Source organism: Sinohyriopsis cumingii, chromosome 15 (genome assembly GCF_028554795.1).
Source record: "Sinohyriopsis cumingii isolate HCF-2022 chromosome 15, ASM2855479v2, whole genome shotgun sequence".
In the NCBI taxonomy this organism is placed as follows: domain Eukaryota; kingdom Metazoa; phylum Mollusca; class Bivalvia; order Unionida; family Unionidae; genus Sinohyriopsis; species Sinohyriopsis cumingii.
Window position 1 is genome coordinate 120,555,474 of NC_142975.1, and position 15,261 is coordinate 120,570,734.

General features: G+C 36.4%; 1 protein-coding gene across 2 annotated transcripts in view; it reads left to right on the top strand.

The window, feature by feature from the left end:
• The window catches only part of LOC149782603 (uncharacterized), a 128,660-nt gene that overhangs the window by 101,111 nt on the left and 12,288 nt on the right, over window positions 1–15,261 (top strand). For both annotated transcript variants that reach the window (XM_089934080.1, XM_089934081.1), the window contains one exon: window positions 8,281–9,991. In XM_089934080.1, coding sequence (XP_089790206.1) covers window positions 8,582–9,991 — 1,410 coding nt within the window. In that variant the 5' untranslated portion in view covers window positions 8,281–8,581. The remainder of the gene's footprint in view (window positions 1–8,280; window positions 9,992–15,261) is intronic.

The following is a 15,261-nucleotide window of genomic DNA, read 5'->3' on the forward strand; positions in this document are numbered from 1 at the left end:
ACATTATGATTGCATCATTACAGTACCAGTCTAATTTCGTGTCAAATAATTAACCATTATAAAACAAATTTCAATTATTTTGAGAGAATTTCAAAAATAAGAATTATAAAAGAACAGTATTTACAAGATGTACAGAGAAGGGCAAAGAGGGGGTTTATTTGGGTAGATATTTCATTCACACAATTAGCTGACTACAATGTTGGCCTGTGTGTACTACAAAGCTGCAAGACAATGAAAGGGCTGGTAGTAACTTAAGCTCCTTCAATGAAGGGTATCTGCCAAACCAATCATATTGGAGGAATGTGTATTACTAGACTCAGTTTCAAGCAGAAAAAAAATATTTTTGTCCAAGCAGGAATAAATTTGAAGAAGATTCATTTTGTTGAGGAATTTTAACTGGTGATATCTCCTCTATCAGAAGGGTGGGTAGGGGTTGTGGGTTTGTTTTGTTTTGTTTTTTAAAGTGGAGTGGAGGACAAAAAGTTGTTTGGAAGACAGTTGGAAGCCGCTTACTTTTTCTTTCTGCCTCTATGATCATTTCATTTATTGTAAGTTGAATATGCACAGGAAATGTTTCATTTTTTGTGATCCTTCATGGAGAAATGTTTCATTTGCTGTGAATCTGTATGAGTGAAATGTTTCATTTGTTGTGATTCTACATGGGGAAATATTTCATTTGTTGTGATTCTACATGGGGGAAATGTTTCATTTGTTGTGATTCTGCATGGGGGAAATGTTTCATTTGTTGTGAACCTACATGGGGAAAATGTTTCATTTGCTGTGAACCTACACAGGGAAATGTTTCATTTGTTGTGAACCTACATGGGGAAATGTTTTATTTGTTGTAAATTTGCACAGGGAAATGTTTCATGGGGGAAATGTTTCATTTGTTGTGAACCTACATGGATAAATGTTTCATTTGCTGTGAATCAATGTGAGGGAAATGTTTTATTTGTTGTGATTCTACATGGGGAAATGTTTCATTTGTTGTAAACTACATGGGGAAATGTTTCATTTGTTGTGATTCTACATGGGGAAGTGTTTCATTTGTTGTAAACTACATGGGGAAATGTTTCATTTTTTGTGAACCTACATGGGGAAATGTTTCATTTGTCGTAAACCTACATGGGGAAATGTTTCATTTGTTGTGAACCTACATGGGGAAATGTTTCATTTGTTGTGATTCTACATGGGGAAATGTTTCATTTGTTGAAAACCTACATGGGGAAATGTCTCGTTTGTTGTGATTCTACATGGGGAAATGTTTCATTTGTTGTAAACTACATGGGGAAATGTTTCATTTCTTGTGATTCTACATGGGGAAATGTTTCATTTTTTGTGATTCTACATGGGAAATGTTTCATTTGTTGTAAACCTACATGGGGAAATGTTTCATTGGTTGTAAACCTACATGGGGAAATGTTTCATTTGTTGTGATTCTACATGGGGAAATGTTTCATTTGTTGTAAACCTATATGGGAAAATGTTTCATTTGTTGTGATTCTACATGGGGAAATGTTTCATTTGTTGTGATTCTACAATAGGGGGTATGTTGCATATGTTGTAATTCTACATGGGGAAATGTTTCATTTGTTATGATTCTACAATGGGGGTATGTTGCATATCTTATGATTCTACATGGGGAAATGTTTAATTTGTTATAAACCTACATGGGAAATGTTTCATTTGTTGTGAATCCTACATGAGGAAATGTTTCATTTGTTGAGAACATACATGGAGAAATGTTTCATTTCTTGAGAGCATACATGTGGGAATTATTTCATTTGTTGTGAAGATCATTCCATAGAAAAATGTTTCATTTGTTGTGAACCTACATGGGAAATGTTTCATTTGTTGTGAACCTACAATGGGAAATGTTGAATTTTTTGTTGTGAATCTGTATGGGAAATCTTTTTCAAGAAGATGATGCTTTAGAAGTATTTAATGTAATACATAGGGACCTTGGCTTCTTTGTCAAAATGAATACCTTGAAGGAACACCTTTTAGCAAAGAAATCCATTTTCATAAAGTTCACAAAAAGTATTCAGATTTAAATTTGCTTTTGGTTCTTGTGCTATTTTTTACTTACTGATTAACTGGCATCAGGTTTTTTTTTTCTTATTTGTAGTTTTGCCCAATAATTCATGGACTAAACTACCAGCTGCAAAACTGATTTTTAATATCAGTAATAGGTTGCCTATCAGTATTGCATTGCTTAACTTTTTGGAATGTAAACTACCCTTGTCCATGTAAGAAATTTGCATCCTGTCATTAAACAGAAAGTTCTAGAAGTCCAGAAACAGAAAGAAGACATACCCAGTCTGTCCATCTGAATCAATGGCCCATGCGCAGTAGCTGTCCACAAGGTTCCCACACTGCTGGGAAGTCAGGAAAAAGTTGGGAGAAATAACTTTTTCCTGACCGTGAAAAGTCCTTGAATTTTGAAAATATTGATTAAAGTCGGAAAAAAACTTGGAATTTTCTGCCACAACTTGATGCCCGAAACACTTACTTAATTGAGTCATAACTGAACTCACCCTGAGTTAAGTTTATTGAGTTCTGACCAGAATGATCATTTGGGTGCTTGCCATAAACAAATTTGTTGAGTAAATCCAAACATTCAGTGTATTAGATTCATGTAGTAGATTTTTTTTCACAGATAGCTCAAATATCTGTATTTTTCCTTACATGGAAGGTATGAAAACCAGTTAAGCATCACTAGAGGCCAACATGGCGGTGGCAAATCTTAGCTGCTTACCAGGTGGCCATTGTTAAATTCTTTGTTAAATCAAGTCATACCTGCATGTAATCAATATGAACATTATTTATTTTCTCAGAAATTGAGAGTATTAAACTCCTTATGTCTTTAATCTGCTGAAAGACAAGATTAAACTACGGCGTTCATGAAATTTGACCTGGTACTTGGATTTGTATTGCTAGTCGCATGAGTACACAAATCTCACAACCAACATTTTCAAATGTTGCAGAATAAAAACATGAAATGAAAGTTGTATACTGGTTGTAATAAGAATACAAACACGAAAGAACAAAACATTTTCAGTATATATATATATATATATATATATATATATATATATATATATATATATATATATATACTGTATTATGTGACTACGATGTCGATATGCTGTCTGCTTAATGAATCTGACTGGCCAAATTGCTGCAACAGCGACTGGTTTCTTGTCGTTCTCAAAATAAATACATTGAGAATTTTATGTTCTTTCTGGTTTTTAAAAAATGTATCAGACTTTCATTTAATATAATTTAATTTTTCTACAACAGCATTAAAATGGAGTTTTGTTGTTGATATCACATGACTATTGGACTTTCAGTGTAGTTGTTTGAGATATGTAAATGACGACTATACGGTCAGGTTTCATCTATGCTGTTGTTTCATGTAGTCTGTTAGCAGATTAAAGACATAACGATTATAATACTTGCCATTTCTGAGAAAATAAACTATTTTCCTATCGATTTCATGCAGGTATACTTCATTATAACATCATTTAAATTTTCTAGGCTGCTGGTAAGCGACTACCATATGCCACTACCGCACGGTGGTGTCAGATTCTAAATTTTCTATGTGCAATTGCTGTGACCCCACACCCCAACCTAAATGTCCAAACGTGAAAATGGGGTGGAATATTTGGAGGAAACCCAGATGAGAAAATGGACTGCTATTCAATGTAAGCTAAATTTTTGTCCAAAATGTCAAATATCTGAGCTGAACGTTTGGTGCGAAACTATTAAACAGTGGCATGTAGCTTGAATCGTTGGTTTCAGATCTTAAATAGAACGCAGGAGAAATGGGAAATTGTCATCCCTTGTATTATATGTATTAAAAGACGATACTAGCCCCTGTATCAATACAGGTTTGGGGACTGGTTGATCGAATTACAAGAAGACAAGTTGATTTTCAGTACAGTCAGGCCTTGTTTGTGCAACAGTACAAAATATAATTTTGAAGGTCTTTTGTCAAAATTTAAATCAACTTTTTGTATATATTTTTTTAAATGAATAATGTTTAATCAGATCATCTTAAGGAGTTTAGTTTGTTTGAAAAATCTTGTTTGGGATTTTATTGGCACAGACAAATTCAGGGTTAAACTTTTTCGTTACTAGAAAAGATTATAGTACTTTGCTTTTATCATTTTTGTTTTTTTCATACTGTTATAATAAATGTTTAATTCATATAACATACAAATATATATATATATATATATATATATAATTCTTTAGAATAAAAGGTTTGAAGGAAACAAAACTAAAATATGTTCATTATATTGTTTCCACATAGCAAAATGTAAAGCATGGCAGCAAAGTAAAGTTAGAATTTTTATTCTGCACATTGAAATGACTTCAGACGCTAAATTATAGGAATATATTCAAACTTGTTTCATATGTTACATTTTTGGTTTTGTGCTTGATCATCTTTTCTGACATGGTTTAGAGAGCCTTGAAAGGGAAACATCTTTAGATTTAAAAATACTTATTTTATAAACTAAAATATATTTTAATTCCATTCAGTAATGGTCATATGTGAACCTTGAAAAAATTAATTTCGTCCTGGAAAAACCCTGGAAATAACCTGGAAATTTATTTTTAGAAAAGCATGTGAACCATGTGTCCATTTCATAGGATCCTTATCCAGTTTGGATTTGATCATGCTCAAGGAAATATTACCTTCTTATGTCAAAGACATGTGCTGGTATTAAAATATGGGGTAGCATATAGTTAAAGTATTTAAATCCTTCGTGTTTTCGTGTGTAGTTTTAACTCTCTTTTGAGTTTTTAGGTTTATTTTCTGGGTATTTTTTCTTCAGCAGTGCTCTTTATCTTACCTTCCTCATCAGTGATGGTGTAAACTATAATTGTTCCTAACTTTATTACAATTCTGTCATTTTTGCTGTTTCTATATATCTTGTGTGTTGTTTCTATATATCTTGTGTTATTCCCATTCACTTATGAATTAATTTTTTTGTGACCTCTGTTTTTGCAACATATATTTGTGAAAATATCTGGATTGATGATTCATTGGCATCTGTTATATGTTGAATTTTAGACTCTTGGGGGTCTCACACCAGCAAAATCATCTGTAGTGAGTTTTGGTGTTCTCACACCACTTGTTTTTATTCAGTATCATAATATCCTTTGCTGGTTTCAAGCCATGCTCATTGTCACCAATACCACACTGACAGGTATACTACAGTATTGCCTGTTTTTGTCTTTGTTTAACTGCTGGCCTTAAACCTATCGTACACCATAATCATCTTTGGAGGAGATATGAAACCACACAGAAATTATACATACTTATAAAAGAAGGATGAAAGCCCTTCTTCCTCCTCTTCACAGTAACTTGGGAGCCTTCACTGGGTCCTTAGATTGCCTCTTAAATGGAGAAGAACACCCCTCAATCCCAGAAGGATAAAGGATATGGGATAATTCTCTGTAGAGATAAATAAGGCCCTTGGATTCTGACCTCTTCAGTGCCTGTTAGGGTTTAGGTCCAGGGTCGCTTCCAAGGGAGGAAGTACTAGGACAGAGTGTGAGTTGGCCTCCTCCACCCCTCACCCCCACCCCTTGTGATGCCAAAGAGTGAATCTCACCCCCATTATGGCAGGAGTAGCACCCTCTTCTAGACCATTGTATGATGATGGTAATAAGCAGATTGAGCCTCCCTGGAAGGTTCAAAAGCAGTGATCTCCCTATGTAAATTTGGAGAAGGGTTCCTCAGTCTGTTCAGAGTTGCCTCACTGGGTACAGGGCACTGGTCATCAGGCACCAATCACTGTTCACTGGGCTTCAGGAACCAGTTACTGGTCATTAGAATCCCTTTGGTACAGGGACAGAGATTGGGTAGAGATCTCAGTCTTGCCAGGCTACTGGACATTTAGTTGGCATAAATGTGCTAAATTAGGGAAGGGGATCATATTGGCATCCTCATTCGATATAATACCTACATATGTTGGGGCATCCATTTCAGGGAAGTGATTTGTCCATCCATTCCACCATGGACACCATGTTTTTTTGCCTCATAGCAGACTGACCTCATCTGCTTTTGCAGAGACAAAGAGGAAAGAGGGGTGTCAGTCCTCTTTCCACAGAAAATTGATGAAGGTCAAGAAACATTCTCATCCTCCTACTGACTCTGCCACCAAGGGCAGTAACAGGATGTGAATACCCCAGTCCTCAGGGTCTCCCCACAAACAGACATGCTGTCACATAGTCCTTTCTCCCCTGATAGAAGGACAAAGACATCATGTTTGTCTTGGTGGACTCAAATGAATTTGTTGAAACACAGATAGCTGAGATAGCTCTGCCTTCTCACATTGGGTCCCATGACTCCTTCCACCTCTAGGCTCTGATGGCAGAGGATGAAGAGATCTGGATATTTAACAAGGCAGTAAACAAAGTTTACCACCTGCTCCTCAGGGATTTATGTCCCAACTTGGGCTCTATGAACAAAAATATACTTTTCAGGTTGAAGAGGCTATTGGAGGCTGTCACACACTCAGATCTCCTTTTTCTATCCCATTGACTACGGTCAATGAGCTCTCTAAAAATTTGCATGGCAGTGTAAGGAGTGATCAGTTCACCCCTCTTTACTGAGATCTTGGATCAGTGCAACTAGTTACAGAGCACACTCATCTGCCTGGCCCCATAAACTTCCCCACTGGAGGCTGGGGCATGGCCATTTCCATGGGGACCAAGGCCCACCTTCCAGTTAAGACCCTGTGGTGTTAAACTTAAGGCTAAGGGGCTTGTCACCATAGCCTTGCATACTGACATTTTCTTGCCAGCTTCCTTCAGTCTTGTGAATGAGGATTCTCTTGACTCCATTCATGCTAAAGTGGTTTCTGGAGACAGATGCCAAAACCTGAATGCATGCCTTAGCAGTGTTCTTTGTCCTGCCAGCAGAGGTGCACCACCTTGGGGATGTTGTCCTGAACACTACTAAAGTCTTGCTGGAGCACACTTAGAAACCTTTAAGGGCTGCTTCCTCTGTGGCCTAGACACTGTTAGGAGGATTCATTCCCTTTATGGCATTTCAAGACCTGAAAGACCAAAAACACTGGTCCTTCACATGAATACCTGGGCCAACGAAACCAACCAGAAAACATGTTCAGCCTGATTGGCTGTTTGGGTTTCTAGTGAAGTTCTTTTAAGGGATGCATCCCCAATCCAGGAAGATGCCCCCAAATTAAGCCTTTCTGCTCCTGTCAAGAGCAAGATGGGGTTGCCAGAGAGGCCATGGAAGGATATTTGTTAGCCCCTCACCCTTCCCCAAAAAGGGATCGTACAGCCCTAGAGATATACTCCATTCCCTGCCATGTATCCTCTCCAAGGATTCTTGTGGGTCATTTTCAAGCCCTCCTTTCAAAGGCATGGTCAAGCATAATGGACTATGGGTGGGTCCTCGGTATATTAAAGAAAGGATTATGGTTTCAGGTCCAGGGATATCCTATTCATGCAAGGACCTCCCATTGTATTCCACCAGTCAAATATGTTGTGGATAAGGGAAGAGGTGGACTCCTTTTAGCAAACCTCAAGAAATTAGAGCTACTTCCATCTGAGGAATTTGTATATGAGAGAATGAATTTTCTCACCATCAGGGAATTAGTTAATGTCCATCAAAAAGAATAGACTGAATTATGTTGCTTTTGGAGGCACTGCAAGCCAAGACTTTAACCCATTGGTATGCCAGCTTAGGATATTGCCTCATATGAGGGACCTTCTGTTGCAGCATAGGGAGTCTCCTCTCCACAATGGTCCATCAATTCTCCATCTTCACTCTTGAAAGGATGAGTATATTCTTTTGTATACCAGTTTTTGTGGCCATCAGCATCACACTGCAGTGGCAAATTTAGCAATTGAATAACAACAGGTGATGTGTTACTGATTTTAAAATGTAATGTGTGTCAGGTGGAAACTAATTTTAATGATGTAATACTTACCTGTTGCTATTACCAAATTCCTTCCTTCCACCCCATTGTGACATCCCACAAGAAGTCTATGTTCCAAGAAAGAGGATGGCTACTGCGCATGGGCCTTTGATGCTGGGATACACACTGGGTCTCTCTTCTTCATAGATATGGACTTTTAGAACTTTTCATCTAATGGGTGGCTGAAAGTTTCTTAAATGGAAATTTTCATCCCTGAAAGGTATGCACTGTAGTAGTCACAAATAAGTATTATGTCATAAAAATGAGTTTTATCCCCATCCACACTGCTACATAGATCTCTCTTCTCTATTTTCAGAGGAATGCCATGTGAAAACTTGACTGCAGTTGATTGTCGTTGTTGTCCACCTCAGCATCAAAGAATTTCAGGCTCTGCATGACAAAGAGATATATGAATATAACATATTGTTTGTAAACTTCAAGTATTAAATAACACCTTTGAAAAAGGATTGGAACCATCTGTGAATTGAACATCAAATATACCAGCATGGTGTTAGTATTGCTTAGAATCTCAAAGTTCGGCCCTCCATGGCAAGTCAAGCCTACATTTAATTTGTGATAATGTGATGTGAGGAAATGACGCTGATCTTGACAGGCGAATGTCGAATAGAAATGCTGGACTAGATAGGAATAGAATGACTGGTAGCTCTGGCACTGGTGGCGTGAATGGAAATCTAAATTGGTTGGCAGACGTTGCAGCAAGCCAGGGTCAGACAGCAGCCACCACTGCGGGAAGATCACCTCAGGGATCATCCACTCACACTTCAGAAGAAGGGATGCTCATCAGTCGATTAGGTGTTGGTGGTGGTGCAGGAATCGGAAGTGGACCTATTCATGAGGGAAATGCACGGTCCATAGTCAGTGGCACAGCTGGTGTTTCAGTAGCTACGCAAGGCAATATGGGGAGCATATTCCGTCCCCAACTAACAATATCTGATCAAACTCAAAGACTTGCTACTGGAGGGCCATATGCCACAATATATACCACAGCTACAGGGAGTTCTTTAGGCCCATTTTATACATCACACACTCAGGCAGGGTCTCCCTTGAATGCTGCCATTTCCCCATATACTACTTTTTATCAACCATACCCAAGTTATACTGGAGGGGCAGGGGCAGCAGTGCTTTCTGGTCATTATCCACAGATCGAATCTTACTCAGCAGTACTACAGAGTATGGGTAGTCACGCTGCCCAATCACAACTACCTCGATCTCCCTTCAGCTCAGGACCCCCAGCACATCAATATCCCCTCCTTAACACAACCCATCACCGTTCTCTAACTCCAACTACAACAAATTCACCAGGACCTGGTTACTCGAGTCGAGATGAAATTGAGTCTAAGACACGAAGAGAGCTTGAAATGGACACCCAAAGGAGATACAGCACAGGATTTCTAAAGGAGGAGAAGGGTAGGCATTTCTCCCCACCTGCAGGATTTTCAGGGACCCAGAGGAGCTCAGTTAGCTCAGGTTTGCAAGATTTACCCAAACAGAAAAAGGATCATGTGGGAAGCCCCACCCAAGACTTCTACAAGCTGCCCAGTGGAAAAGAAGGGAGTTTAAAACATAGAATTCTGAGTGATGTTGCTTCTTCCTCTGCGCAGCAGAGTCTCTTTGTACACCCTGATGAATTGTCTCCAAAAAGAACAAAACCAGACACAAATTTAGGTTATTCATTACAAGGACATTCTCCACAGCCACCAGGAACAAAGGACCCAACATTATCAGTGCATGGGGACATTTCTGACCCTAATCAAATTGGGGCCTTTAGGGACATTGCCTCCTCAAACCCTCACTATCACCCTCCTCACTTTTTCAAGGGGTCCATAATACAGTTAGCTAACGGGGAACTGAAGCGAGTTGAGGACTTAAAAACTGAGGACTTTGTTCATAGTGCAGATACAAGTGCTGATCTCAAGATTGATTCTAGTACAGTCGTCAAGATTGATGAGAATTATGAAACGGGGACTGCTCAGCTTGGCTTTGTGGTTGGAGAGCACAAAGTTAAGGTAAGATTGTCGCTATCATCTTCATCGTCATCTTCATCATCATCATCATCATCACAGCTTTGACACAATAGTGCAAAATTTAAAATATTTGAAAATTATCCAGCCTCCAACAGCATCGATGGTGTTGTATGATCATGATTTTTAATATATTTGGTCCTTCAGGTTTCCCTGTGGTAATTGAGGCATCATATTTGATTGTATTTTAATGATATCCATAAGAAAATCATTCATACGTGTTTCTCTGATTTTTCCCAGGGATCTGCTACTAAGTGAAGAATCTTAAATTGAGTAGAAAACAGGTTTAAGGCCTAAACAAAAAATAAAATGTGTATTCAGATGCTTATCATTTGCTTGGACCGACAGAAAGCGAGTTAGTTTAATTCAGCCAGTTCTAGAAAGATCTGTTGCATACAAGACTTCTATTCTTTACATTCGGATAAGACAACTCCATTTGCCTAGTAGTTAGAGCATCTGTCTTGGATATGGGAGGTCATGGGTTCAGTTTGAACCCCAAATGAGTCATAACCAAAAGACTCATAAAAATGGTACTAACAGCTGCCTCGCTTGTTGCTCAGCATTAAGAGGTTAGTGTTGGGACTGGTCGGTCTGGTGTCAGGATAATGTGTCTGGGTGGAACATGATGCTACATGTCTGCATCATGACGCCCCAGTGCTAGACATCATTATAAACTGCCACACTGGGGATATCATAGCAGTATGACTGATAATATTTTAAAGCTACATTAAAAATCCAAATCATGCACAAATACACACACACACAAACACACATTCGGCTCAAAGTATTCCAGACAGTGCTACTTAACGTTTGCAAATGTTTTTTATACCTAATTGTGTTATAACGAGTTTTTACCTCTATATGGAAAATTATAATAATGGGTACATGGAGACTGGTTGCTTTTAGAGAATATATGTGTGTGTGTGTATATATATATATGTGTATGTATGTATGTATGTATGTATATATATATATATATATATATATATATATATATATATATATATATATATATATATATATATATATATTATGATTCCACATATGGTTAAATTCTAAAACTGACCAATATTGGCAGTTTGGGGTTAAAAGGATGACTTAAACATTCAGTATTTATATTTCAATATCTATATTGCAGAAAACAGTTAGCTTCATAACTAGATGTAGCTCTGTAAGTATACTGCATCTGAAGTTTGATGAAAATTTGTCCATTCATATTCAATAGTTTTTGTTTTTCTTACACTTTAGAGCCAAAATTTTTAAGGCAGTTTTCAGAACATTGACATCTCAAAGATCTGTCACGATTTCACTCCAAAAATATGTTTATCTGTTAACTAGAAATATTTTCAGGAAATCACATCACATTTGTTGTATGCATTGTTTTAATGCATTTACAAACAAAAAATTTAATTAAAAATGCAATATCTTCTTCAAACTGGCAGCACTATAAAACATACAGAATAAATCTGATGCCTTTAATCTAAAATAACTGGCTCAGGTTTGTGTTAAAAAGAACCCGCTGTTCTGTATCGCTTCTTTAATTAAATATCATTTTCACATAACAGAACTGTACATGTTCAAAGTTTAGAAACATCTGGAGCCTGAAGATACAGCTAAAAAACTGTAACAAAGTCAGTTAATTTTGATTATTGCAAATATATGCTTTTTGACTGCTAATGATTTATGACCAATTTAATCCACCCAAATATTCATTACACCTCAGTGCAGTGGTTTAGCAAAATTTTTCATCTTCAGCCAAGAAATTGCTAATTTTAAGTGCTCTAGGTGTGCATTACTGCCTTTTCCTTCATAACACCATCACCAGACAGTAAACCATACCTGGGTGACACAGGTATTTGGTTACCACACTCGTAGTCAGAGGGGTCCATGAAAGGGAGAAACGGACTAGTGAGATTGCTTGCTGGTTTACCTAAAAAGTTAAATTTTTTCCTTTAGAATGTGCAATAATAATATCATCATCATCGTCATCATCATGTGTTTTATAAGTTGTTAAAATCTTCACTGACTATACATTAAATGGAGTAATTGATTTACACTGAATTATAAATTTCCAGTGTACATCAGTTACTAATCCTTTCTGTACTTTACATAATTTAGCTTCTCAGTAGATTGCGAGCTTATAAAGTGTTTGCCCCCGGTAGAGTCTTCGATGAAATGATAGTCAAAAATATTAGTGTATTTGATTAAATCACTTGTATTTAAATATGGTCATGTATTTCTTCATTGCTTTTCTTTAAATCTTTTTTCCGTCAACTAATTTAATTGTTGGTTTCAAAATTAATTATACACACTGAGGTACCAGGCAGGAAACTCTTCACTTATGTATTTTTTAATTTTTTTTTACAATTTATTGTATTGTCTTATTAGCCATAAAAGCTGCTTTTTAAATTGGCATAATTGCAGTTGTAAACTGCAAAATAAGTTATCATACGATAAATGGTTCTAACTTTCAGGATATCATTGCTATAATATCAATGATCTTGGCGATAAATGGTTAGTCGATTGGTAAAGGTAGAGATAAAATCACTTGACAAAAGATGAACTAGCGATTCATTTATTTGTATAAGAAAAGACTTGAATTCTAATGGGCGCTATAAAAAGGAAGCCAGAGACAATAAAATACTGATAGCCATGTCACATTTTCATGGCATTACGCCTTGCCTTTGTTCATTAAATTGGTCATGATATTGAGACGCTTGTACAATTTCATGCAGGAATATAAATGTTGGCATTGAGCAGCAAAGTTAAAACCTAATTAAGGCTCAAATGAAATAAAGTCATTAAAAAAAATTCTTCAGTTTTCTTTTTGTAAATACGTGATTTTAAATGGTATTGCAGATGTTATCATTTGTTTCTCTCTTGGTTATCTTAAATATGCATATATTTGTGGGACAAGTTTTCTTTAATGTAGTTTTATTGACATGCCATTAGAATATTCCTGTTAGATCTTTTCTGATAATTATGCAGTGATAGAGATATGCATTAGTGTTTTTCCATGTCATTGCAATACTCGCTTCCAGTTTTGTTTTCTTTTTAATTTATTTCCCATGCATGTGATATAAATGACAAAATACATAAAGGATTCAGAGACACTCATTTGTCTGTTCTGCTGTTGTCATTTTTGAAAATGAAATATTTCCCGAGATTTTTAAAAATGTTTTCAAAGATGCATATTTTTTTATGGCTCTACCAAAAAAATAGACCAAAATATCTTCTTGGATGGTCTGTTGTCTGTCGGTTAGCATGACTTTGATATTGCTACTTCTCATGAACTACTTGGAGGATTGCCATGAAACTTTATACACACATTCATCCCATGGTCTATTTACCTCTAAATGAATAAATTGTGTAACTTTGACATTCAATATGGCGACACAGTTGCCATCTTGAAAATTATTTTATTGCTACACCTGATGGTCAAACTAACACGGGATTTTCACCGAAAAATTTTTGTATGATGTTTTATTGGTACTAATTGAAAGTGGATCCAATATGAAGTCCAATATATTCTCTGCAGCAGCCATCTTGAAAATATTTTTTATCAATGTTCCTAAATGGATGGCGGTATCAACAAGGTTTTTTTTACTTAACAACTTCTGATGCCTGGTTGGTCCCAACTGTGCCATTCTGAGATTCAGTATGCCTGCCATGATGGCCATCTTGAAAATCTTGTCACTATTTCTTCTAGGAGGCTGGACTTCTTATGAGTCACCAAATGACTTCTTATGAGTCACCAAATGACATCTGATGAGGTGTAATTAGTACTGAATAGAAATGTTGTCAATCTGATATCAAATATAGCCATCTTGGTATTTTTCTTTAAAATCTTATCACTGCTCTATCAAAATGGAAAGCCTTATCAACACTGGGTTTCCACCAGAAGATTTATTATGGTGCCTTGTTGTGTCTAACTGAAAATGATGCTAAGTTGACACCCATTATGTCCACCACAGCAGCTAAAATTAAAAATCTCATTATTTTTTAAGAATGTCAAGATGATTTCAACACTTGACAATTAAAAAGAAGAAATTGTTTTATCTCGAATTCTTGGAAATTCTTTTCAGTCAGTAGGACAGAAGGAACTCCTGTTTGGAGTTGTCTTCCCATATTTGTGGATTGTAATTAAATTTCATCTTTTAAACACAAAATCTGAACATTAATCTGCTGTGCAAGAATTTTAGTTTGTTTAACATATTTTTGTTTGTTTTTTTCTTTTGTATTTTTGTTATCACTGCCTGTCGTAGAAAGAATCACTCTAAATCCAGATGCATTAACATATTTGTTAAGAAATTAAGTTCATCAAAATTGACCTGTAAATGAGGGGAACTTTCATCCATTAAAATTTACTCATAATTAATTTTTTGGGGGATACTCAGTTTTAACACAAAGTCACCCTCTGAATCAGTTTCAGTGATTTAATGGAATATTCAGTTTTAACACAAAGTCACTCTGTGAATCAGTTTCAGTGATTCAGTGGAATACTCAGTTTTAACACAAAGTCACTCTGTGAATCAGTTTCAGTGATTCAATGGAATCTCTTAGTGATTTAAAGGTGTAATTGTCTGGTCAAGTCGATCTGGTCAGTGTTTTGGATTTAGATTTGTCTGACCATCACCTGTGTTTAGCAAGTCACTTGGGTCAGTTTGCATTTGCTGTTAAGCAATACATAATATTTCAATAAACTCTTGTACCTTAATGAAGGGCTATTTTGTCAAAGCGTATTTAATAATGTATCTTAGTATTTTTAACAGCACACTATTTGATTTTCTTGCATGACATTATCACTACCCAACTTGTTTACCCTCTTTTAGAGGTGATACCGAGGAACAAAGAAATTATTAGGACTGTATATGACAGTAGTACAACGGTTAGTACAAGAACTGTATATGACAGTAGTATTAGGACTGTATATGACAGTAGTATTAGGACTATGGTAGTATTAGGACTGTATGGCAGTAGTATTAGGACTATATACCAGTAGTATTAGGACTGTATATGACAGTTATATTAGGACTGTGTGACAGTAGTATTATGATGATATGGCAGTAGTATTAGGACTATATGACAGTAGTATTAGGACTGGCAATAGCAATAGGAATCAATGGCAGTAGTATTTTGACTATTAGAGTATTACTAGGACTATATGGCAGTAGTATTAGGATTGTATGATAGAAGTATTAGGACTAGATGACAGTAGCATTAGGATTCAATGGCAGTAGAATTAGGGCTATATG